General features: G+C 59.4%; 1 protein-coding gene across 1 annotated transcript in view; it reads right to left on the reverse strand.

The window, feature by feature from the left end:
* The window catches only part of RBM19 (RNA binding motif protein 19), a 110997-nt gene that overhangs the window by 48305 nt on the left and 36195 nt on the right, over positions 1-26497 (reverse strand). The window contains exons 20-21 of the mRNA XM_070066254.2: positions 26188-26243; positions 22288-22404 (exon numbers count right to left, since the gene is read on the reverse strand). Of these exons, the coding sequence (XP_069922355.2) occupies positions 22288-22404; positions 26188-26243 (173 nt within the window). The remainder of the gene's footprint in view (positions 1-22287; positions 22405-26187; positions 26244-26497) is intronic.

Below are 26497 nucleotides of genomic sequence, written 5' to 3' on the forward strand. Positions count from 1 at the left end.
AGACAGAGAGAGAGAGAGAGAGAGAGATCTTCCATTCTCTAGTTTATTCCCCAAATGTCTAAACCGCTGGGGCTGGGCCTGGCTGAAGTCAGGAGCTGAAACTCAGTCCAGGTCTCTCACCTGGGTGCCAGGGACTCAGCCACTGGAGTTTGCACTGCTGCCTCTCGGGGTGGGAACCCCCAGGAAGGTAGAATCGGTAGTAGCTGGGACTTGAACCCAGATACTTCGAAAAGAGATGTGGGTGTCCCAAGTGGTATCTTAACCACCATGCCTAACACTTGCCCTGGTTTTTACATTTTTAAATGATTGGGGGAAAAAAATCACAAGAATACTTTGTGGCACAGGACGGACGACGCAGAATTCCACTGCATTGTTCACGGTGCAGCCACGTGCACTGGCTTCCTTGCTCTCTCCAGTCGTCTGAGCTACCTACAAGGGCTCAGCGCTCCTGATGGAGACCTTGGACCCACGGAGCCATCTTTACTAAGTGGCTCTTAGTGGCAAGTGTGCCACCCGTGTTGGGGGGGTGCTTAAAAATGCCCACACCCTTTACTGGTCATGCTGCATTGCGATTCTGCCGGAGACAAGCTGCTACTGTTTGCAAAAACTCCAACAGCCCTCACAAACGGCCCTTCTGAAAGGACGTGCATGGACCCAATCTGCTTAATGACACAGAAGAACCAGAAGAGGCCAGCACTGTAGCAAAGAGCACGGTCTGGCTTTGCAACTGCTTTGCAGATTTTAGTCCCAACCTGGTCTGGCTTTAAACCCAGATCTTTAAGAATGTTTTTTATTCATCTGAAAGGCAGAGAAACAGACAGATACAGAGATCTCTCATTTGCTGATTCACATTCCAAATGCCTGCAACAGCTGGGGCTGGGCCAGGCCAAAGCCAGGGGCCGGAAGTCCAATCCAGGCCTGCCGTGTGGGTGACAAGGAGTGCTGGTCTGGCTGACTGGGCTGGCGGCACCACTCTCCCCAGGTCCTGGGCTCTGCCAGGGACACTCAGCCTGCGATGTCCTGACGTCGCACACTTGTTTTTCACCTCCATGTGCGTTCTCTCACGCGAGGCAGGACTGCAGGGCAGTTCTTCCCACTTCAGACGAGGAAGCCGAGGGGCCCAGTGGACAAGGGTCAGCAGAGCAGTGTGAACACAGCCCAGCCCTGCCAGGTCTGGGTCTTCACCCTGTTTTCCTGCTTCTGAGCTGCAGGCCAGGGACGAGGCCACCCCTCTGAGCTTGGCCTCTCTCTGCCTCTACAATGGAAATAGGGCTACGCGTCTGAACAGTGGCCAAGACCCCGCGTGGGGTGCCCACATCTCATCCTAGGGTGAGCAGGACGGAGTCCCAGCTGTGTTCTCAAATCCAGCTTCCTGCTCAGGAAGGGAGGCAGCAGGTGGTGGCTCAAGAACCTGGGTCCCAGGGTTCGGCCTGGCCCAGCCCTGGTTACTGCAGGAACTGGGGGGAGTGAACCAGCTGATGGGAGGTCTGTCTCTGTCTCTCAAAAAACTAGAAAGTAAATGACTGTTGTGAGGACTAACTATGAAAGGGGTACGGGAGAACTTAGCTTGGCGTCTGGCACGTGGTAAGAACATACAATAAAGGCAGAGGTTCTTAACCGAGGGGCTGCCTCCCGGAGGGCACTCGGGGATCTGTGGGGACTGCGAGTCCTGCTGGAGTTCAGTAGGTGCTGGCCGCACACGGGAGGTGCCCACGGGCACAGGACAGCCTTCTCTATGCCGAGAGCCGCTACTTGGAAAGCAGCCCCCTCTGCTGGGTCCTCCCCAAGTGAGGACCATTCTCCGGGGTGCGGTCCCTCAACCCCACTGCCCTACGCACCGAGGGGCAGTCAGCAGCACCCCTGCTTCTACCCACCAATGCCGGCAGTGCCTTCTAAGCTGCCCACCGCCCAGTCCCCCGCCAGGCCCCAGTGTCCCTGGCTGGTCCCCACCGCTAGGAAGCAACAGCACACGCTGAGACCACGGCGTGGGGGAGCCAACAGGAAGCAGGACCCCCAGGAGGGCAGCAGGTGCCTCTGCAGCAGCCGAGCCATCTCAGCTCTGGATCTGATCCCGAGAGGGGGCACTCAGAGCCCCTCACGGAGCATGAGCTGATCCGGGCACGTTCTGGGAAGGAAACAGGAGCGAGACCCGGTCCGCTTGTCTGGTGCGCAAAGACTGCGTCCTCCTGCCATCCCTAGGCATTTAAGGCTCCCCCAGCGGTCCTCAAGGGAAGGCAGACGCGGGCTCGCTGCTCGAGCAGCAAACGGCTGCTCGCTGCTGTCACTGACAGCTTTTTTTCCACACTTAAAAACAAAGCAAACAGGCAAACAAACAACGCATTTTCAACTGCTAGGTGAGAGGCGGTGGGTAGGAGGCATTATGTCCTCCCCCACCTGGATGCTCCGTGCCGGGAGGGGCACGCATGTGCAGCCATTTACCTCCCGGCTGGAGAGGGGGCCTGGAGAGGGGAGACCGGGCCCTCTGCTGCACTTCACTCGAGTGGCGGGGAAGAAACCACACACACGAGAAAAGGTCCCCTCTGCTCAGAGCCTCGGGTCCCAGATCGGCGCCTCCTGCCCCGGCTCCCCGGCTCCCAGCTCTGCGGCTCAGGCTACCCCGGGCTTGGTGGGCAGAGCCCGGGGCTGCTGGGAGCCTGGGAGTGGCAACCTCGCTGATTCAATAAATGAACTCTGACAAGCGTAAACGGTTGTGTGGATGGATCCTCTCTCGTCCCCTTCTCCCTCACTGCCCAAAAACTCAAGAAAAATAAATTAAAGAAAACACGAGACACCATCCGAGTCTTTTCCAGCCACGTCTCTTGCGGGAGTCGGGCAGACGCTAATGCTGGGGGCAGGCGGAGCTGCCTGAGCCGGCGGCTCTGGGCCTGCCGGGAGAGGTGTTTTCCCTTCTTTCGCTCAGCTGTTTTCTTTTCCTCCCTGGGCGCCCCTTCCTTGCGCTCTCCCCCTCTCCAGCGGGGCGGGGGCGGGGGCAGGCTGGAATATTATAGCGGCTGCCATGGGTGTCTTCAGCCAATCGCAGGCGATGGCAGCTGCCTGCACCTTGCTGACAGCTGCTGTCAAAATACTCTCACAACCGGCGGCTCGATAATAACTCGAAAATGAGATACAAATGAGTGACTCTTCATGGGTGCAGTGCGCCCACATCCTCCCCCACCCCAGCGGCTTCCGAGGGCAGCGGGGGAACACCACAGGGAGACCAGCTCAGAAAACCAAAGCCACCGCCCGACAGGCTGGTCCCTCGAGGGGGTCCTGCCGGAGGCTCGGGGCCTTCGCCTGAGTGACGCAGCACGTATGGCCCCGATGCAGCTGCCTGTTCCCGGTGGAAAGGACCCCGCCCCCCCATCCAAGGCACCTGCAGCAAGAGCTCCAGAAAGAGAGACCCGCAGGCTCCCTCCTGAGCCCCAGGCCGCTGTGTTTATGCATCCAGCTCTCCTAAAACTTGTGCCGTTTCTCCCGGGTGGAAGACAGCATTAGCCCAACTTGTTAGAAACGCACACATCAACCCCGGCGGTACCGCACGCGCCACGCTTCCTCAGCAGGGAGGGGCTGTGGCTGCAGACTGGGGTGACTCAGGTGGCCCTCGTCGCTGGCCAAGGAGGAGGGGCTGGGGCTCCTGTTCACCGAGGACACGGCAGGCCTCTGAAACCGGCAGAGCCCACAGTACGCCCACCCGGGGGACTGGGAGGCCCTCAGCCGTCCAGCGACTTGGATTTCTTTTCTTATGAACGGAGCTACTGGTCGGCTGAATTAAGAGAAGCTAAGCGGATGAAAAAAAAAAAAAGTCAGCCAGCCTGTGTGAGGTCGCCGTTCAGGGACTTTCTTTAAATTTCAGGGAGGTGCAACCGTGCTGCCCGGATCACACGTCTTCCACACGCTCTCCCCTACCGCCCCCGCCTCCCACTCATTCTCCGCGCAACGCCGCGGCTCCCTTGTCCCTGCAGCAGGTAAACCCTGGCTCAGTCCGCCTGTGTGTGACATGGTTCTTGAAGAACGGAGTCTGCGTCACCCGCGTCACTTTAAACGGCAGGGCTCAGCTGGCGTCACTGACTCCGCCCAGAGCCCTATGGGGGACTCTTAGCGTCACACGCTCCTGGCACACTGTGAACAGGTGACACGCCTGCCCGGGGGCAACAACGCCACACCTCACCCACGGAACCAGCCATGGAGAGAAGGCAGACCCCTAAGCAGCAGCACGGCTTCAGGTGGTCACTGATCCTCTCCGGCCTTCTGTCCCCTCCTCTGTGACACAGTGATACGGACACCTGCCCTGCCCACAGAGGCGCCTGAGCAAAGGACGGAGAGGGCAGGCGTGAGCCGCTACCTGGGCTGCGTGCTGCGGACAGGAGGCTTGCGTTGGTGCTCATCCACTTCCCCAAACTGTCCGAAATGAGGTTGGTTTCACAGTCAGGAGAAAGAATTTTCAAAGAGCAAAACGGGCTGGCATGGTGGCCTGCAGTAGGTTAAGCTGTGGCCTGTAGTGCTGGCATCCCATATGGATGCTGGTTCAAGTCCCAGCTGCTCCACTTCTGATCCAGCTCCCTGTTAATGTGCCTGGGAAAGCAGCGGAGGATGGCCCAAGTGCCTGGAGAGACCTGGGTAGAGTTCCTGGCTCCTGGCTATTGGGACCATTTGGGGAATGAACCAGCAGATGGAAGCTCTCTGTCTCTTCTCTCTCTCTCTCTCTATAACTCTGACTTTCAAATAAATAAATCTTAAAACAAAGAGCAAGACTGGCTAACAGAGAAAGTTCCCAAAACGTGCCATCAAGCAGAGATGTGAAGTTCTAGAAAGTGCTGGCAAAACCCGCCGGCGTGGTGTTGGTGTCACCCGGCTTCACTGCACACACTTAGATTCTAAAAGGGGTCGGCGCTGCGTGGGCACGCGCCCCTCAGGAGCTTTGCTACCACTGAACTGGGTCTTCCACCCTGGCCCCTTCCCTGGCAGCTGCTGCATTTGGAAGAAATGTTTTCCCTCCTGTGAGGCGACATCGGTGCCGGAAATGAAAGTCAGCTGTTTTGGGTGCGTTTCCGCCCCATCTTTTCTGAGGCACTTAAGCCTCTGTGTGTTGACTCAGTGGTCACAGGGTCCACGGCTCAGAGCCGCCCTAGCCTCTGGCTCGCCCGCTGGCTGCAGTGTGCTGCCCCCCAGCAACCCAGCTGAGTCCTGGCCGCCCATGGCTTCATTCAGCCCAGCCCCCCACCGCTGAATATTCACAGTGCTTCCAACTCTGCCCTGTCTCGTACAGAAGCCGTCCCGATTCCTAGGTTTTTCTTAGGTACAGGTAGATCTAAGTGCATAAACGTTTTCAAAGGGTGCAGGCCCGCGCTGTCTCATACGGAAGCCCTGGTGACGATCTGGAGCGAGGGAAAAGGGGTTCTGGCCTTCACCATGATTCAGCGTGCTCCCTACGGTTCCATGTTGTGGACGCCTGGTCACCCGTGGGCAGTACCGGGGAGTGGGTCCCGTGAGGGGCAAGGCCTGGGGGTCAGAACCACCCTGGTTGAAGGGGTTAATGCTGATCTCGCAGCCTGAGTTAGGTCTCTCTGGAGGCAGGGCTGTCGTAAGAGGAAACCTGGCCTCTCCTTGCTCTCTGGTTTTCGGTCTCACATCCCTGCCCCTCTGCCCCTCCCCCACACTGTGATGCAGCCGGGGGCCCTCGCCAGGACGCTGGGACCCTCCAGCCCCTAGAATCGTGAGCCACGTGAGCCCCCGCCTTGTAAGCCCCTGGCCTTGGCTATTCTGTGTGGCGACACAGTCTGAAGTAAGAGAGGCCACAGTAACACTGTTCCGAAGTTGCACAAGCCCCGCTGCAAGCGCTCAGGAGTCCCACGGAGCTGGCAGCCACCGTGCGCGGCCGTGCAGAGGGACCACGGCCCTGTCACGGCAGGAGGTCCCACAGGTGGCACTGCTGTCGCCATTCACGCCCCACACGGAGCAGGCACCCGCCTGCCCCCAGTCTCCTCCTTTCACCCTCCCCCCTTTCCACTGCCTCCTCGCCACTGGAAGCCAAGACACTTCGGCACTTCCCATCAGACATCCTGGACAGCAGGGTGCTGGGTGACTCGGGGTAACTCAAAGCTAGTCCTGTGCCCCTCTTAACCCTGCATGTAAACGGCACTCTACTTCATCACAGAAAAAAAGTGTTTTTTTTTTTTTTTTTCTATTACTGAGAAAAAAACCCCGATCCTGTAGGAGGATGAATCTTGCAATCTTGAAGTTTTTGGTGCAAACTCTCTAGCTCGAAAACCGGCTCAATCTGGCCTGCAGGGTTCTCTGGGAAGCCCCCGAGGGACATGGGTCTCCTCGGAGGGTGGATAGAAGATTAAGAATTAGCAGGCCTGGTGCCTGTTACCCCTCTTGTTCAGGTTGCTAGGGAGCGCACTGAGGTTTTGCGTCCTTTTCCTCTTCAGTCTGGGGGCCGTGATGTCATTTCCTGCCAGCGACACCCGTCTGAGTGCTGCCTGACGAATTAAGGTCCCAATCGCTCTGGACAGGGGTTAGGAACCCACTTGCTTTGCGGAACAAGCAGACTGCAGGCCTGCTCCTCCAAATGAAGGCAGCTCTGGGCGGGGACTTGATCAGCACCGACCACCTGCAAGGCCCAAGCTCCCGTGGAAGTGCTATGCTAAAGCCCAACAGGGAGACCCCCTCATGGCACAATGTTCAGGCCACCGCTGCGGTGGCCACAGGCCTGCAGATGGCCCTGAGCTCGCTCGTAGCTGGTACGGGACTAGGGCTGCCGGTCGCCTGAGCCCAGCCCTTCCCTGAATCTGCTCTCCTCACCAGAGGGCATGGCCCATCTTGCAGGGAACGAGGCTCATGAGCGCCACGCAGGGCGGCGGCCAGGGATACCACTGCCCGAGGGTCCCACTCAGCACACACAGTGATGACTGATATTTGCGATGATGACCCAGGGCCCGGCAGGTCCTGCATCGCCTCTGGACGGTCAAGAGTCAATGACAACGCACTGAGCTGCAATGCTAAGTGCCTTCTGCCGTATTCTAATTCCCTGGAAACTGGCCACCCACGGCGTTGGCAGCAACTCCCACTAACCTGGATGGGCGGACGGAGCGTGCGGCAGGCGGTAAGCACAGGGCTGGTTGCGGGGCCCAGCATGCCTGGGAAGGTGGGCTGGATGTGAGAACCAGCTTCACACTCCCCAGCGGTGGGGCCTTTCTCTGCTCCAAACCTCACTTTTCCATCTGAGGCGTGGGCTGCGTGGTTTTTTCAGCCGGGAGTGAGAACGTGGGGCACCAAGAAGGGTGAGGTAGAGCTACAGACAGAATCAGAACGCAAGGACGCAGTTCAAGGAGATAAGGCCCCGATGCCATTTTGTCCAAACAGATCCAATACTGCTGCATATGTTGTCTGCAGGTTTGCATATGCATGGAATGCAGAGAAAGATCTAGAAGATTCACAGAATGCCTAATGTGAACTGCTCTGGGAGAGGAGGGTGGCCCCGAGCAAGGTGCCGCTGATGAAGGGGCATTTTTGCCCCAAGTTTTTGTTTCAACAAGGAAAACATATTCGTGTTTTAGTTGCACAACTAAATTCTATTGTTTTAGCAAAACCCCCACATGCGTATTTATGGTTGTTTCCCATATATGTGTATGTATCTGTACCTATCTACCTACAGATACACACACACACACACACACACACAGAGGGAGGGAGGGAGGGAGGGAGTCTGAGAGCGGGGCTTGTTTATATGCAGGGTGCATGACAGGGGTCAGGAAAGGGGAACAATTCTAATTCGGCTGTACTAAATAAAAGTGGCCTTTCGCTGTCAGAGCTGAGCACACAATGGCATCTGGGTAGAACTGAACTTCGCATCTGCGGGTTAAAGAGGACCCCACCCCACGAGGTGGCCAGAGGTGGCTAGCATGAGGAAGAAAATCGAAATGGGGAAACCAAGCAGAAATGGGCTGGGCCTGCCCACCGGATCGCGCGCTGCTTGCCTCGTGCGGGGAAGACCAGGCCGAGTCTCCCAGCAGCCCGCACTGCAGTGCGAGGAGCACCCACCTCGGCTGTGGGTCCAGTCTGCCGCGGAGGCTGACGGCGTTCTGAGCACACAGCAGGCTGCGAGCTCAGGGCCTGGCCCCGTGGATCTGGCCCTGGATCCAGGCTGCTGGCCCTTTCGGGGCAGTGGCCCTGCACTGAACGCCTTCCCTCCTGAGCCTCTGACATCTGTGATGCTGCCGGCACAGCCCTTTGAGATGGCTGCAGACGCCCTGGGCTTCTCCTAAACTCTGCTGGGAAAGCGGCATTCTGAAGGCAATTCACGAGAGCGCGGGGTGGAGACGGGAGGCGTGAGGGGCGGCCCCATGACCCTGCACGCCAGCCCTGGGCCCCACGGATGACAGCGGGGACACAGGAAGACGTGGAAGAAAACAGCACCGGGGCCGTGCGTGCCACTCTGCTTCTGTTCTAACAAGACCGCTCCTCCCTATGCCCGGGCACCGACTCTGCAGCAGGCCCAGGCCCAGGAGTCCAGGGTCGTGGGTTTACAAAGTCCTGAGGCCAAAAGAAAAACCTAACAGTTTGCAGTCCACGTCATCTCTGACACATGTCACGGTTTCCCCCAGAAACTTGAGATACCCCACGGTGCAGTGTCAGGTCCCTGTGGCACCCCAGGGTGCCTCGGCACAGAGTTCGGGGACCATGGCACTGGGCTAAGTGCTTTACTCCCATCATCTTACTGACTCCTCCTAACAGCCCTGCCAAGCATCTAGGACTATTTTCCATGTTACAGAATCAGACACCGAGCATCTGGGTGTTCGACAGTGGGAGGAGTAAAGATTTGAAAACAGACAGGGCTGCCACGGTGGGTGGCGCAGGTTGAATACTGCACAATTCTGGAGGCTGCCTCTCCCCCGATGACAATGCTGGTGCTCTGACGCCTATGCTAACAGCTGGTGTTTGCTTAGCACGAAGCCTCCAGCTGCGACACCCCTCTCTCTCCCCGCAGCGCAGCTCTCGCTGATTCCATCAGCCTGGAGTCCCTGGCCACACCCTACTCCCAGGCAAACGCCCCATCAGGATGCGCTAAAGAGCACCAGAAGCGTACCTGGCCTTGGTGCAGCCACCAGTGGGCTTGGCGGAGGCAGAGACCTGCCTGACTCAATGGGCCCAGGGCATGCTGGACCTGACGTGTGGACCACGGTAAGCGCCCACTGCACAGGACGGCTTCTGCTGCCGCCCCACACATGTGGACACGTGCCCACATCTGTGTGACGGCAGGGGCAGGTGTGAAGAAGGGGAGGGCCAGCTATTTTTGGAGGACAGTTTTTAGATTTTGTTTTTATTTAGACACTCTCATTTTTAAAAAGATTAGTTATTTGAAAGGCAGAGTATAAAAGGGGGTGTGTGATGCAGAGATGGGGGGGAAGAGAAATCTTTCATCTACTGGTTCACTCCCCAGATGGCTGCCAACAGCCAGGGCTGGGCTAGGTCACAGCTGGGAGCCCAGAAGTCGTCTCTCACACGGGTGGCAGGGGCCCAAGGACCTGGACTGGCAGCCACTGCTTCCCCAGGTGCGTTAGCAGGGAGCTGTATCATCAAACTGGTGCTCCCACAGGATGCTGGCCTCGCAGGTGGCGGCTTAACCCACTGCGCCACAGCCCAGCACTTAGACAGTCTAGTTTTCAATGTGTAGATTCAAAGAGTTTGTGAAAAATAGAGTTAGACTATATTTATTTTGGTGCAAAAATATTTGAAACCATGCATCTTTTTCTATATATTTTCTTCTATAAAGTTTTTAATTTATGATTTTCTTTTAAATCTGAGAGGCAGAGACAGAGAGCAAGCCAGTCCACTCCCCAGATGCCCACAATGCCCCCGAGAAGCCTTCGGTGCCATCGAGGCCTCCTACGTGAGTGGCAGGAACGCAGCCGGCTGGGCCATCACCGCCACTCAGCGTCGGCGGCAGCAAGCTGCAGCTGGCGCTCTAACAGGAGACATTTCCAGCATTGGGCCACGGCCGGCCCTCCGCGCACTCTCCACGCATACTCACACACACACGTGTTCCCAGAGTACCGTGAGGAATCTCCAGGGCTTGTGCTGGACACGTGACGGGCAGGGGGCATCCCAGCACCCAGAGTCCTTGGTGGTCTGGACATAGAACAGGGCTGGGGGAGTACCATGGTCCCAGGACGCCCCATGGACAGGCACATCAACCTCAGAGAGGAACTGCTGGACGAACCAGCACGTTCCACGTGGTGGAAGCCGATGAGGGTGTGTGTATTGAGTTGCAGCAAGAGATCAATTAGCCATGATGAACAAGAAAACATTTTCCTATTCCCAATTCCAAGAGTGACAGTCTATCCACTCACTGATAATTCCAGTAACACTACAAGGCTAACCTTAAAAAAAAAAAGTGATGAGGATGGCTTTGTAGAACCACTAGGTGATACCACTGGTTTACTCCCAGAGGCAACAGCTGAGGCTGCGAAGGCTGAAGCCAGGAGCTGCGATTTCAGCTCAGGTGTCCCCAGTGAGTGGCCGGGACCCAGGCACTGGAGCCATGCCCTGCTGCCGCCCAAGGCACACGTTCACAGGAAGCTGGAGACAGGAGCAGAGTTGGCACGCTGATGAGGGGTGTGGGCACTTGATGATCAGCAGAGACTGAGGGACCGGATTACGCCGCCTTGCGGTGGGTGTTCCCCTTCTGCACAGCGCCCTCTCTCCTACCACTAGGCACTCGGCGCAAGCACTGCCAATGCGCAAGTCCCGAAAGAGACTGCGCGTCTGGACCCGAGGCTGCGTCTCTCTAATATCAGAACCCACACTCTGAATCTGGCTGCTGCACAGTGACATCATCTATCACACTCAAATAATGCTGTGCATCTGAATTCCATTGATTTCAAATTTTGTTTGTATTTAACGTGAAAATGTGTGTGGCTTTATAGTCTTACAAGAACGTAAACACGAGTTGTCGGTTTATTCTGAGTTGTACATTTGTACTCGGTTAAGTAACATAATTATAAAAACACTGGGGTGGGGTTTGGTACAGGGGTACGACCCCGCTTGGGATGCTCGCATCCTACATCAAGGGGCCTGGGTTGGAGTCCTGGCTCAGCTCCCAACTCCAGCTTCCTGCTAATGTGTGCCCCAGGGGCAGCAGGTGTGGCTCAAGTACTTGGGTCCCTGCCACCCACGTGGGAGACTTGGATCGAGTTTCCAGCTCCTGGAGTGGGCGTGGCCCAGCCTCGGTTGTTGAAACCCTTTGGGGAATGAACTACCAGATGGAACACATGTCTGTCTCTGTCTCTTTCCCTCTGTCCCTGCTTCTAGGTTTCAAATAAAATGAAACAAATAAAGATACAAAATTCTGGGTTCTGAGGGATGCCCAGCTGAAAATATATTACAAAGTATCTGTTGGCACCCTGGGCAAAGATGGGGAGATTTCAAATTTGCTTTTAAAGGGCCCTTTGTGCATTGCTCAAGTTGGATAAACACTGACAGCCCACGATTCTATGAGATGTTCCCCTAGGACACGGGGCTTGTTCAGAGCCCATCAAGTGGGTGAGGGCTCAACTCTGTTTCCTTGGAGAGGGTCAGAAAGGCCAGCCACTTCCCTGACAGCACCTGACCAGTTAGTGGCAGGCCTGGGACAGGTGTGTCCCGGCCCCAGTATGGCCTTGGTGTCTTCTGCAAGCCATGAGCTGCAACAGACAACCCAGCCAGCCTGGGCTGGGGCCCACGCCGAGCGCTTCACCAGCGTCACCGATCCTGCACTGCACGGCGATCCACGCATGTCTGGTAACCCTGCCATTTCCAAGGGCAGATCCTGGGGTCCCGGAGCCGTCACCAGTCCAGCATCACTGAGGATGACCCAGCCTCCATGCTCAGGATTCTAACGCAGGACCCTGTCTCCGCCTCCCCGAAACTGAGAGAGTTCCTCCTCTTCCTGGAGTTCAGGTTCGTTTCTGTAAACCAGCACCTGGCGCCGTCCCTGCCTCATTAGAGACGCTTAGTAAATATTTGCTAAGCCGAAGAATTATGTCTTAACTAAGAAGCAGTGTGTTCAGACCTCCCTGGTCCGCAGCAGGCTCCGAGCCACGAGGAGACAGAGCTGCCCCCTGGAGAAGTTTCCCGAGCTGCCAGGGCTCCCCGCTGCCTTTCAGCACCCAGGATGCTGGGAGACTCGGGGCACAATTACCAGCTCCGACAAGGAGCCTGCGCCGGCCTCCCCGGCAAGCCCAGACAAAGCACAGGGACCTTGTAGCTGAAAGGCACTGAATGGAGAGAGAGGAGGTGCGACAGCGAGGCTAGGGCGAGCGGGATCTGCGGGGCCTGCTTCCCACCCCTGGCGCACAATGCCATCCCGCCCTTGGGGACAGCAGCCTCTCCCTGGGGCACCCTGCTCCTTGGCTAGGCTTTTGTTGCCTCCCTGGAATCAGTCTGGGCATGCCGTGAACTAAAACCTGAGCGGCAGCCGGAGACCAAGTCTGTGGAATCTCAAAGGAAGGAAGGGAACAACAAAAGAGAAAGAGCCTTCTCCACTCGGAGCTCATCATCAGGATTTTCCCTGAAGGGAGGAAAGTCGGTGGGCTCCGCCCCAGCCTCGGCTGTGGCTGCCCGACTGGTCAGCCCGGCAGACCCAACAGCCTCGTGGCAGATGAGTACTACGTCCCCAGTCGACTTCCTGCAGGTGCTGCTTACCTATCCAAGACGCAGCTCCCACGGCCAGGGCAGACATCACTAATCGATTACAATGCCATTTCCCGTGCAGCCCAAAGAGCCTCAGAATCCTCCTACACAGGATTTCAAGCAGCCATGACCAACGAGGTTAGTGCTGGTTTGGCAGGCAGATGCTCTCTGCCACGGCTGGCCTGGCCCAACCCCTTCTCAGACTCATTCAACCAATGGAGGCCCAGAGAAGTCATGCACCTGCCTAAGGGTGCAGAGCGGGGGCAGGGCAGAGCTGGGCCAGAATTCAGACCTCCTGACCCCACGGCTGGCGCTCTCTCCACTGGGAAAGGTGAGAGCCAACTCCTGATGACTGAGGGACGAGGACACTGCGCACTTCCGTTGGGCGGGCAGATCTCGTCCTGGTCTGAGCAGCAGCAACTGTACAGCCTCAGACTACCCCGGGGGACACCCTTACAGACCAAGAGCAGGTAACAAGGAGGAGGAGAGAATACGCGGTGTGTGAGGGTCCCGTCAAAGGCCGGGGGGCCGTGCTCCTGGGCATCTCGCGGGGAAAGGACGCTCTCAGGAACGTGGCTTTGTGCCCATCCTCGGGCGGCAGAGCCTGCAGCCCTTCTGCTCGGCTCCCCGGGAAGGCTCTAGAAGCGTCCCCGGCTTCCCTCACGTGGCAAACAATGGAAGCTTACTGTCTGTCTGCATTCTCTGTAGCACCAGGCTCATGCCTTACACCACGAAGAAAAAACAGATCCGAGGACATGAGCCATACTTACTAGGCTATACGTCCTTGGGTTCGATCAGCCTCGATTGAAGTCATACAGCACAGAAACTCATCACACGGTGCACGAAACTCGGGGGAGTTGTGCCACGCTGACGTTTCTCCACCAGGGGCTGACCCCAAAGCCAACAGCATCTCCCCTCACCCGGCCCCACAGCCCCTACCACCACACTGCAGCAGGGGAGTGCCACAGAGGGAGTCAGCCGGGCCTCTGCCTCCATCGGGAATGCCTGTGTGAGTGTCCGTAACAGGTACCCTAGGGTTCCCTTGCTCACCCCAGGTGATGGGCAACTCACTACTGCAGAGGGTCCTTCCTAGTCCTTCAGGGTTTGGGATGTTCATCTCTAAGACCTTTTAAGTCTGAGATAATTACAGATTGGCAAGGAGCTGTAAGGACTAATCAGAGAGATCCTATCCAGCCAGTGGTAGGATGTGGCAGAAACACAGCAGGAAACCGCAACCCAGAGAGCGACACTGGCACAGCTACGGGCCCACTCAGACGTCGCCAGTCTCACACGCTCTTATCCCGCGTCCGCACTGAGTCTGTGAAACTGAAACTGCACCTGCGGGACCAGCAGGGGGAGGGGACGGCCCTGGCTCAGCAGCTTCCCCCGCTGTGTCTGTGCACTGCACATGCATGCACGCAGCCGTCCACGCACAGGCCACCACGTGCGAGGCCATCCCCCCGCCCCTGTGGAAAGACACCTGGCCGTCTCCGGTTTCGGGTGCTGACACAGTTGCTACGAACACTCGTGGACAGGTGTCTTTCTTGGGAGCAGCAGCTTTACTGGGAAGATTCACAGCTAATCCAACCCACCCACTTAGAGCGCAGCACTCAAGGGTTTCAGTGTGCTCAGCTGTGCGCCCATGCAGCGTTTCACCAGCCCAGCCACAAACCCTGGACCCTGCGCGGCCGCTCCCCAGCCTCCCGACTGCCTTCCTGTCTCCACGGCCGTGCACCCGAGGACTCTCGTGGACGGGCTGGCAGGATGGGGCCTTCTGCGTCTCACTGCCTGATCTCCTGCCTCAGCACTGCGCGCTCCGGATGGCCACGCCCCATTCTGTGTCTGCATGTGCTGGGACTCAGAGAAACTCGGTTCTCAGGAAGGTCTGCCACCAGTCGCCCTCCTGCAGGCAGCACGCCCCGAGGTCCTGTACCCCGGTGAGAGTGGGGAGGGGGTGTGCCGCGCTCATGCCCCCCAGCCTGCCTCGCCCCTCAGGTGGCACCTCTCCCCCTGAACTGCTCAGGACCCAGATAAAGCTGTCGTCCTTGCCATCACAGCCCCCATGGAGGCCACCCGACAGGGTGTCCGCAGCTGACCAGGCACACACTTCTACTGACACCTGTTGCAAGCCACAGTCACCTGGGGCCCACGTGACTCCAACACCTCCTCACACTCCTCTCTCCCCTAGGGAGATCCTCCTCCTCCTCCCAACACCTCTTACGAATATGTCAATAAAGCTCAGAGAACCAAACGACAAAGGGCAACAACAGCCACGGCCGCGTGCAAGAGGAACAAAGACCCCAGGCAGCCAGTGCCCTGCAAGCGCGGGTCATGAGGACGACTGACCCAGGGACGCGTGCGCAGGGCAGATCAGCGAGGGGGGAGCAGACCCTCGCACCCACAGCCCCCAGATTTATGACAAAATCAGTGCTGCAGGACGCTGGGCCAGGCCAGGGTCCGCGTGGGAGAAAACGTTCCTGGCCTCTGCCTCACACCACACACAGAAATCCGCCCCGGGCACAGCAATTCCGTGAAGAGCGGCAGGGCATCTTCACGAGCCTGGAGGGGGCGATGCGACGGGCCCTTCAACAGGACACAGGCCGTTCTGACCGTGAGGGAATAAAACATCAAATTCTCGTCACTACAGTGAAGAGGTTCTGTTCACCTGGACACCACAGAGAGGGTGAAAACTTACTCCCAGGATGCGGGAGGGACCAAAGGGCCCGCATCCAACACACAGAACATCAGATCAAAGGGGACTGGAAAATGAAGAAGGAAAATTAATTCCAGGAGCACAGAAGCTAATTTTTAAAAATGGGCTGACGACTGGAACAGGCTCCGAAACCAGGACATGCAGGCGGCTCAGGAACCTACGAATCACAGCAGCGACTTAGCCGCCAGGCGAGCACGAATCGATGACAACACTCGACACCCACCGGGACGGCTGGGGAGAGAAAGCCACCAATACTAAGTAGTGGTAAAGATCGGGGGGGGGGGGGCGGCACCGACAGGGACAGAAACCAATTCCGCTTTGCAGACCTGCTGGCAATACGGTCGGCCCTCTGTACTCATGGGTTTCACAGCCCAAGTCACAGCCCGAGTCAACCGACCACAGGTCAGAAATGTTCGGGAAGAGAAAAGCAGACTCGATACGTACAGACCCTCCCCTTGACATCGTTCCCGGACGATACAGAACACTGCTCTCATGGCAGCTACACTGCAGCCGGTGTTTTACGGAAGCTACAGATGACTGAAGGTACGCACAGGGTGTGCGTGGGTGACATGCAAATACCACACTGGTCCACGTAGGGAGAGGAGCACCCGCAGATGTTGGTGGCTGGGGGAGGGGGTCCACAACCAGCTGTATCCACTAAGGTTGAACTATGCGTCCCCTCCCACACCTGCCCCCTACAGAAACGTACGCATGCGATTCACAGGGGTATTATGCAAAACAGCTCCTAACCCGGAAACCGCCCCATCTCCCATCCACAGATCTCCCGCAGCAGCGTGGATCCACACACCCTGCTCCAGTCACACAACAGGCACAGCACGGCAACAAGACTGAACAAGTCGCTGCTACAATGTAACAGTGTGGAGCCAGGAAGTGCATGCTTAGGTTCTATGCATGCGAAGTACAACACAGGCAACACCAAGGCACGTCTTCAGGGGCCAGAATCGTGCTTGCTCTGGGCAGGACATGCGGGGACAGGTAGTGACAGGCAGGGCCAGCTGGAAGGGCTGTCCTGAGTGCCGAGTGTGCGCCCAGCACACGGGATGCCTCTGATCTGTGGACTTCTCTCCCCGCAAGTGAGAGGGGAGTCAGGGGCGGACTCCACTTCCGCACGGGGTTCACTCCCTCAGGCCTGGATCTGAACGTCCCCTCCGCAGAAGCCTCTCCTGCCCACTCCACCCCAGGTACCCTGTACTGGGTGACTGTGTCTCCCTATACAAACTGGGCCTTGGGACTGGCGATGTGGCGTCGCGGGTAAAGCTGCAGCCCGAGACGCTGGTATCCAACACAGGGGCTGGTTTGTGTTCCAGCTGCTCCACTAGCGCTCCAGCTCCCTGCTCGTGGCTTGGGAAAAGCAGCGGAAAACGGCCCAAGTGCTTAGGCCCTTGCACCCACACAGGAGACATGGATGAAGCACCTGGCTCCTGGCTTTGGCCTGGCCAAGTGCTGGCCATTGTGGCCATTTGGGGAGTGAACGGCAAGTGGAAAGAACTCTGTCTCTTCCTCTCTCTGCATAACTCTTTCAAATAAATTAATAAAATAAATAAAAATTTGATAAAGAAAAGAAACTGGGCCTTTGTAGGTGGAGGTGAGTAAGAAGAGATCACACGGGATCTGACGACTGGGCTCCTTCTGCAGAGAGACAGCGGCAGAGACCGGAGTGCCAGCTGCTCCCCTGGAGCCCTCAGAGGGAGCCCGGTCCTGCCCACACCTGGAGCTTGGAGCTCTGGCTTCCGGAACTCTAAGAATCAATGTCTGTTCTAAGCTGTGGCCCGTGTCCTGGCGGCTCTCACGCCTGCCGCTCCTGGGATCGCCACCTTCTTCAGAGCTCCTAGCCCACCACATCAGAGGGCTGACCGCTGCAAGGCAGGGACCCTGCCTGCTGGGTTCACAGCTGCCTCCTCGGGGAGCAGCAAGGCACCTGGCGCAGCAGAGCTGAGCGAACCCCTGAGGAATGAGAGCGCAAGGAGCCAGGCTTGCTCAGTGCTTGAAGCTCTGTGCGTGCTAAATGCTTGGATGAGTGCCTTCACTCCCTCCTTCCAAACCTCGGCAAGGCAGGGAAAGCAGCGATCCCCGGACATGGAAATGGGGTGCAGAGGGGACGAGACCGGCACACTGAGCGCGGCCCGGCCTCACCGGAGCTTCATGACACCTGCGTGTCCTAGAACAGGCCCGAAAACACTGCCCTTGTGGAACTGCAATGTCACGCCGGAACCACGACCCCTGGTCGCAATCCAGGTCTCCAGGGCTCCCCCGACGGCCCACCTGGGCCTGTGTTTAGTCCAGGGGCCAGCACACTTTCCCACAAAGGGCCGACTGCTCAGTAACACAGGGGCAGCTGGATTTGGCCCAGGGCTGGGTGGCCCCTGGACCAGGGAGGAGGCACCCTGTGTGGGGTGGCGACACCTGGGACGGCCTTGCCCTCCTCACCCACCCTTGGAGAACTTGTCAAATGTCTCTCTCTCTCCATACACCCACCTGCTGCATGCAGCACACCCACCCCGGCCCCGGCACCAGGTGAACCGCGGGTCTCCCCAGCAGGCGGAAGGGCTCACAGCTTCTGGAAACTACTGCCCACGACCAGGACCTAATCGGGAAGTGACCCCATGCCGGGAGAGGCCTGGTGGGCGGGCAGGCTGACCTCAGCCCTCCCTCCATAGTCATAGTCACGGCCACGGCCAGAGGACAGGGACAGATGGGCGTGCTGGGGACACAGGCTGCAGGCCAGTAACGAAGGCTTCCGGACACTTGGTGTGAACTCACTCGCTCACACCCTAGCAGGTGGCTCACACTTCTGTGTGAAGAGAGACTCGGCCTCCAAGGAGGAAAGCAGCCGCCACCACCCTTAGGTGTGTGCGTGTGTGTATATCTCCTCTGACCTTCAGGGCAGGGGCTGGAGCTCCGGGGTGACAGAGGAGCTGTGTGGCTGCAGGCAGACTCCTGAACCTCTCTGTGCCTCACGTCTCACCTGGGTTAGGACGGCCTGGAGTCAGGGTTGGTACAGTGGGTCCGGGTGCTCTGGCTGACATCGGCAGCCCCCCTGGGCACCGAGCCAGCGTGGGCAGAGCAGTGACCCCGACAGGGGTCCGGGGGCAGGGCTTCAGGACATTCAAAAGACACACCTGGACAGCAGCCCAAGGGTAGCTGGGAGAAGAGGGGACAGGACAGGCTGAGTTACCCTGGCCAGGGGGTGGCGCTGAGCAGAAAACCTCGTTTTAAAGAAGAACTGCCGTGGTGCTAACCGCCTGCTCTGTGCCAGGCACCGCGCCCAAGCTTAACTCTCACAAAGGCGGTCACGTACTGCTGAGAACACGCCCCCGGCCAGACCAGAAGTGGGGGCTTCCCAGGCTGCGGACCTTGCGCCAACTGCTCTGTGGGCACCCCTGACCACCTTGATGGCACACGGAGCTGTCACAGACGCCGGGCCAGCCAGGGAGGGGCAGGGAGGACGCCACCAGGGGCTGCTGTGGGGAGCCACAGCCGAGGCCGCTGTCAGAGACCCGGGCTCTGTGGGAGCCCCAACGCACCGTGAAGAGGGGGAACCGTCTATGCCACCCACTCTGCTCCCAGCATGGCGCGGGCCCAAATCAACCACATCAGGGCTTGCTTCCGGCCGCTGATTAGTATCCTTAGATCTAAGGGGGTGGCGAGTGGGGGAGGCATGGTGTCAGGGTGAGGTGTGCCTGCCAGCTTCCCAGGGGTGACTGCAGCCTGGGGGCCACGAAGGAGGAGAGAGCCCAGAGCTGACGTGGCCTCAGCCTTGGGGACCGGGACTGGGGGCCACAAAGGAGGAGACAGCCCAGCACTGACGTGGCCTCGGCCTTGGTGACTGGGACTGGGGACCACGAAGGAGGAGAGAGCCCAGGGCTGATGTGGCCTCGGTGACCGGGACTGGGGGCCACGAGGGAGGAGAGAGCCCAGTGCTGACGTGCCTCGGTGACCGGGACTGGGGGCCACGAGGGAGGAGAGAGCCCAGTGCTGACATGCCTCGGTGACCGGGACTGGGGGCCACGAGGGAGGAGAGAGCCCAGTGCTGACGCGCCTCGGTGACCGGGACTGGGGGCCACGAGGGAGGAGAGAGCCCAGTGCTGACGTGGCCTCGGCCTCAGTGACCGGGACTGGGAAAGGCCCCAGTCTCTCCAGGCTCTGTCTCTACATCTGTAAAACGACACAGTGACCAGAGGGACTTGAGGAGTCAGAGGTCAGTGGTACAGCCACTGGGAAAAGGGATGCTGGCCTGGCCCTCCCACGCGCCGTCCTGGCTCCACGGGCCACTTCCTCTCAGGCAGGAGCCAGTCCCCTGAGGCCTCAGCCACGATGGCCGCCCTCCTCAGCCGCCTGTCAGTGGCACCTGCCTCTGGCAGCTAGGAAGGCACAATAAGCCCCTGATCTGTCAGCTACAAGGCAGGGAGGTGGGGAGGGGTGTGAGCAGGAAGAGCAACCAGGCCTTGACCATGAACGTGGAGCTCAGCTTCCTCTGCCACAAAGAAGACCACAGGAGCTCTCAGACAGTGGCCAGGGCACGCACGGAGCACTGCACGGCGGGAGACGCTGCCCCCCGAGCCTCTCTCTCACCGCTGGGCGCACTGGAGCCCATCTTCCTGCCCCGGCCCCTAACAGCACTCCCACAGGAACGGACCGTGCCGGCGACACGGGAGTGACCACTCCATCCCCGCCCCTGCCTGCTTCTGGGGAGCCGGCCGCGTGCTAGCACGGATTCCTCTCTAGCACCTGCTGAAAGGAAGGTTCATAGAATCATCCCCATTTCACACACGGCGAACACGGAGGCCTTGCGTGGATGCACACTGCTGGGCGCCCGCAGGATCTGGGGCAGACGGAATCTGCCTGGCCTGGAGGTGACAACTGTGTGCCTGTTTCCAGGCCACACAGATGACCCACAGAGGTCACGGAAACCCCAACCCGGGATCTGCTGTGTGCTCCTGGGTGGGAGGCCCCGGCCCAGGGTCCCGTCTCCTTTGGGTGCCAAGTGGGACCACAGCACCCTTTCCCTGTGGGGCTGTTGTACACTTGCAGGAGGGGAGGTTGTGTGGGAAGGCACGCAGAGCCCAGCCCAGCACACTCAGGGCCATGGAGGCCACCTGGCAGTGTGGACCAGACTGGGTCCCAAAAACCAGTGACCTGCCCCCGGCTGGTGACCTGTGCTGGCCAGCGGCTTTGTCTGAGATCCTGTGCATGCGGGGTTTCTTAGCTGAGAGCTCCCTTCCTGAGAAGGCTCACAGCGACCCCTGCTGCCCGCCACGGGGAATGGCCTCAAGCCCCCAGCAGGAGCGAACAACAAAAGCAAGGCAGAGCCCTGGAGGAGAAGGCTGGGTGAAAACTCTCAGGACGACGGCAGGGAGAAGAGGCACAGGTAACTGTGTTAACCCCGCTTCTACAAGTAAATAAAACACACGACGCGAAACAAGCCCTGTCCCTGCCTTTGCAGTCTGTTTCCTGGGATAAGCCTGTCCTAGCCACGCGACAGAGCTGAGGGGCGTTGCTGTCTGACCAGCACGTGGCGTCCTGAGCCAGCCTGTCCTGATCAGCAGCTCTTACACGGGAATCTTGTTGGAAGGCAGTTGTCCAAACGAGCAGACACACACAGCAGGCTAAGGGCCGGTCCCCTCCGGCGATGACGGTGCACGGCCCCCCAGGTGGTGCCCTCCCCTTAGGCAGGACACCGGGGGTCCTGGACGAGACCGCAGGCCCAGCGTCTGTGCGCCAGCTGCTGCTGACCACATCTGCTCTTGAACGGGTTGCCAGCGTGTGACAGAACAGACGGGGCGGGAGGACGAGGCTTCCCGAGGCAAGTTCCCCAGCCGGCCTCCCCCTCCGTAAACTGCACAGCGAGAGCCGGAGGGCAGGCGGCACACACAGACAGCCCCTTCTCCGCCCCGACGCACGGGCCCCGTCTGGAAGACGCCTGCCAGGAACTCTGCTGATCCTGCTGGAACCCAGCAGGTGCAGGCTCAATGCACAAGGCTAAGGGAGAATCTAGAACGTTCCCCACGCGTGAGCTGCGCGCCATCGGCCCCAGAGCGCCTCGGACGCAGCCAGGTCTCAGTGCTCAGCGCTGCAGGGGCTTCCCCCCCCAGCCGCTGCTAGCTCGCAGGGCAGGTGGTCTCGTCCTGCTCAGCACCTGCCTGGGAGCACAGCGGCTTCGAGCAGCTCCTCTCCTCTGTTCACACCGGGCTCAGCCCTGGGGGCCGCCCGACTCATCTGGAAAACCACGTATCGCAGCAATGTGCCAACAGAGGTCGCAGACGGCAGCCCTGGGGGGGGGGGGGCTGCTAAAGAGCTCCCCCAAGAAACGAGATTGCCAGGGTCTCTCTCCAAACCCGAGAGGCGCGGTCCTGCTGATGTCAGGGTTCCTAAGTGGCCCCCAGCGGGGCCGGCAGAGTCTGGGTCCCCTGCCCAGCCCCGGGAGGCAGCAACTCCCCTGTCCCCAGAGGGGCCCTCCTCAGACCGCGAATGAGACCAGCTGTCCCCAACCCTGTGCGGACGCCAGGACCCTCAGGGCAACTCTGAGCCAAGAGCAACGCCCCAGACCGAGGGACTCCGTGGGCGGAGCCCGTGTTTGCACGCACCACCAGGTGACCCAAGGCTGCTCAGGTGGGGAACTGCTGAGAGCCGGGTTTCAGCCCCCACCGGGCTGCGGATGGGGATGGAGACGCCCCCACTGCCCCTTCTCCTCCCGCTCCGAGGGCAGGAGGCGGCTGCCATGCCGTGCTCTGGGGAGCCGTGTCCCAGACTCGGAGCGAAATCAAAGGTGGCTAAAGGACGGCCTCCGACAGGCCGCCCAGCTGTCCCACGGCGACCCCGGCACCGCGGCCGCCTCCCCGCAGGCCCTGCCCGCACGCGGCGCCCGGGTCAGCGCGCCTCACCTGAAGAGCTCGCGGATCTCCCGGCTGTCAGCCTGGAAGGGGATGTTCCGCACCAGGATCTTGGACGTCGTCTGCTTCCTGGGAACCTGCTTCTTCCGAGCCGAGGTCAGGGCTGGCCTGCAGGGACAGGGCGCTGGTCACTGAGGGTGGCAGCAGCCCCTGCCCCACATGGACCCCACCGCTTCCCACCCACAGCCACCGCTCCCGCCCGATGTGTGGGGGACGTGTTCAAGATCGTGCCCCGGAGGAGGAGGCAGCGCCCGCCTTGGGCACGAGAGCCACGGCCACCTTCTCCCAAAACATCTGTGGCGACCAAATGCCACACCCAGCCCTGACCGAGGGACCCAGGGGCCCCCTGGGACGTGAGAAAGGAGCAGTGGCCCAGGCGCTCGGCCGAGCGGCAAGATGCTGCCGATATCCGCACTGCACATTAGAGTGGCTCAGGTTCAAATCCTGGCTTGTTTTTTTTTTTTTAAGAGATTTCATTTATTTGAAAGGCAGAGTTACAGAGGGGCAGAGGCAGAGAGAGGTCTTCCACCCGCTGGTTCACTCCCCAGATGGCCACAACGCCCAGAGCTGAGCCAATCTGAAGTCAGGAGCCAGGAGCTTCTTCTGGGTCTCCTATGGGGGTGTAGTGCAAGGACTTGGGCCATCTTCTACTGCTTTCCCAGGCCACAGCAGAGAGCTGGATCCAAAGTGGAGCGGTCGGGACTAGAACCAGCTCCCATATGGGATGCCGGCACCACAGGCGGAGGCTTAGCCCACTATGCCACAGTGCCGGCCCCTGGCTTTGTTTCTGATTCCAGCTTCCTGCTAATGTGCATCCCAGCAGGTCACGGGTGCCGGCTCATGTACTTGGGTCCCTGCCACACATGCAGGAGACCTGGATGGAATTCCTGGTTCCTGGCTTTGGCCTGGCCCCGCCCCGGCTATAATGGGCATCTGGAGATGACAGCTCTGCCTCTCAGCCTCGCAAACATATAAATAAATAACAATTTTAAAAAAGACAGGAGCCCTGATGAGGTTGGGGCTGGTTCCCACCACTGAACCTAGCCCGCGCTGTACTCTCTGCAGACACACAGAAGGCCCCAGCTGTGCTGCAAGGTCTCACGTGCGACGCTTCACCGCCCACGGAGCATCACGGAGAGGGCCCAGGCAGCGAGAGGACACTCAGCCTGGGGTCAAGGCCACCCCTATGCAGCCCCTGCTTGCCCAGGAAGCCGTCCGCCGCACCCAAGCAGGGCAGGGAGGGGCAAGGCTGTGTGTGACTACCGGGACACTGAGGACCTGGGAAGCCCAGTCACCTGGCCTTCCTGGGCCTCAGTTTCCTCATCTGTAGAATGGATGTCATAAGAGTGCCGACGCAAATGACCGGGGATTTACAGAGGGGACTTGGCACGGCACAATTCAGTGAGCGGCAGCAGTTGACGCTACCACCTCTCGCTGTGACTGGCTCCCTGCAGTCCCACGCCTGGCCACCTCCTCAGAGACCGTCCCTGACTGTCCCACTGAAGCAGCATCCCCGTGGCTGCGCCCCAGCTGCGCCCCAGCTCCCCCCCCCCCCCCCCCCCGCCTGGCACTCACTGCTGTCTGCCAGGGTATTGCGGACATCACCACGTTTCTCTTTCTTGTCTCATCTCTCTAGGGTGGTGCTACCCCAGACGGCAGCCTCTGGGTACACGCAGCCAGTTACAGTGCAATTAAAATGAAACAAAACTAAAAATCCACTCCGGTGGTGGCTGGAGGCCAGCCTGTGAGGCTGTGCCCAGTGATGCCGGCTTCGTGGTACGCATGCCTCGTCTGACCCCTCCCACTGCAGCGGGGCAGCTGTGCGGCCCAGATACGGTGGGAGGGGGGACAGGACCCTGTGTGACACCGGGATGCAGACGGTGTGGAACATGAGGCCTGGCCAACGCCACACTGCTGCGCCCCTGCCCCCTCTCAGGTCACCCACTCCGGGGAGACCCGCTGCCTGCAGGAGACACCCGAGCAGTCCTGGCAGGGAGGGGGCATGGGGTGAGGACCCGGCCCCTGGCGTGGCCATGCCAGTGCAGCCGCTGTGAGCCCAGTGCCCAGCTCTGGCAGAGCGTTGGGTGACGGTGGCCCAGGCCCCCACCATGACGGCAGCCTCTAAAGCTAAGCTGCAACCACTCAGCCGGGCAGCCCCGGGCTCCTGACGCGTGGGACTGTGGGATAATGGACGCAGTCACTTGAAGCGTTTAAGCTTTGGGCTACTCTGTAATGTGCCAGTAGACTGCACAAGTCAGTTGTGCTGGCCACTCTGTGTGCCCCACGGTGCCACACAGGACAGCAGACATGGGACACATCCCCCACTGCCCTAGAGAGTACGTTCCACAAGGCCGCGCTGTCCCCAGCGCCCAAAGAGTCAAGTGCACAGAGCTCTTTCCAGGACTGCTCTGTTGGATGAAAGAACGAACATGAGGAAATGGGAGACCTCCAGAGCTCCTTAGGTGACAGCGCACCGCGGCTCAGTAGGCTAATCCTCCGCCTTGCGGCGCCGGCACACCGGGTTCTAGTCCTGGTTGGGGCGCCGGATTCTGTCCCGGTTGCCCCTCTTCCAGGCCAGCTCTCTGCTGTGGCCCGGGAGTGCAGTGGAGGATGGCCCAAGCGCTTGGGCCCTGCACCCCATGGGAGACCAGGAGAAGCACCTGGCTCCTGCCTTCGGATCAGCGCGGTGCGCCGGCCGGCAGCCGACCATTGGAGGGTGAACCAATGGCAAAGGAAGACCTTTCTCTCTGTTTCTCTCTCACTGTCCACTCTGCCTGTAAAAAAAAAAAAAAAAAAGGAAAAGAAAAAAGAAAGATGACCAGAGGCACTGGGGGCTGAGCCTGTATGGGGCGCACAGCCTCCCTGTGGAAGGCCCCGGGTCACGTGGGTGGCTGCTACGTCAGAACCCGCAGCACGGGCTCCAAGCCTGGGCCCTGCTCCCTCCGCCCCGTTCAGCCTCTTGGAGCTCCAGACCAAGCCTTCTTTTACTGAGGCCGACGCAGCAGAGCCTACAGATGGAAACGGCCCGAGGGGCCTGGGTAGGGCTCCAGGGAGACAGCGGGCACGTGTGATGGGCTGAGCAGTGTGGAGGTACAGGCAGGTGGAGACGGACGAGGGAAATTCCCCAACCCCCTGCTGCTCTCTGGCCAGCGGCTCTGCCTCCTCCCAGGGTGCCCACTGTGTCTCCTGTGAATCAACCGGAAGCCAACTCAGGGCCCTGCTGTCCGGCTCGGAGAAGAAGCAAGCCTCAAAGTAAGCTGTCTAGGTTTCACAGCCTCTGGGGTCTGTCCCATGCACCAGCACCTTGCCAGCTCTTCCTTGGTTTCTTGGTTTCTTTCTTTCACTGACATGAGTATTATCTGCTCGCTTTTCTTGTACTTACTCCTTTTCAAAAAAAAAAAAGCGTATTAAACAGGTACCCAAAGGACTAACATTGTCCCAGTTCATCAGAGAAACGGGTGCTGGGGTTGGCAACCTTAATTAGTCGCCTTAATTAGCAAGAGTCCTCAACGGTGAGGGAGGCTGTGAGCCACCTTCTGGGGCAGCCAGCACCAAGGACAGAATGGAGCAGGGTGGGTGCCTGGCATTGGCACTGGTTAAAACGCCGCCTGGGACGCCTGCATCCCGTCAGAGGCCTGGGTTTGGGTCTTGGCTCTGCTCCCGATACAGCACACCTGGGAGGCAGTGGTGATGGCTCGAGCAGGTGCAACCCTGCCGCCCACATGGGAGACTGGAGCGAGTTTGCAGCTGCTGGCTTCAGGGTGGCTCAGTTACGGCTGCTGGGGGCTCTCGGGGAGCCAACAGGTGAATGGAGGATCTTTACTCTCCTTTCTAAGTGAATAAGAACAGAAAGCATCAGTCGCGTCAAAGAGGCGGCCACTGGAGACTTACCTAGTGGCCCGTTCTGAGATCCGCACTTCCAGTTTGTGGCCATCCACGACGTGACCCTAAGAGAGAAGACATCACAGCTCACACCCCACCCTCACCTGCACCCCACCCCCACCAGGGCTCCCCAGGTGGGCAGGCAGAGGGGCAGGCTGGAATTGGGAACAGCACGGCTGAGAGCCAGGCGGCAGCTGCTTGTCAGAGACCCCGCCCTAGAATGTTCCCTTGAGCCACGCGCAGGCCTTGACCGCCGTGCATCCCAGGGACACATACTTCCCCGCCATTTAGAAACATTTTCAGGAAGGGGAGCCCCTTA

The sequence above is a fragment of the Oryctolagus cuniculus genome, chromosome 21 (assembly GCF_051225735.1).
Source record: "Oryctolagus cuniculus isolate XC-2025 breed Fujian yellow rabbit chromosome 21, ASM5122573v1, whole genome shotgun sequence".
Lineage (NCBI taxonomy): Eukaryota > Metazoa > Chordata > Mammalia > Lagomorpha > Leporidae > Oryctolagus > Oryctolagus cuniculus.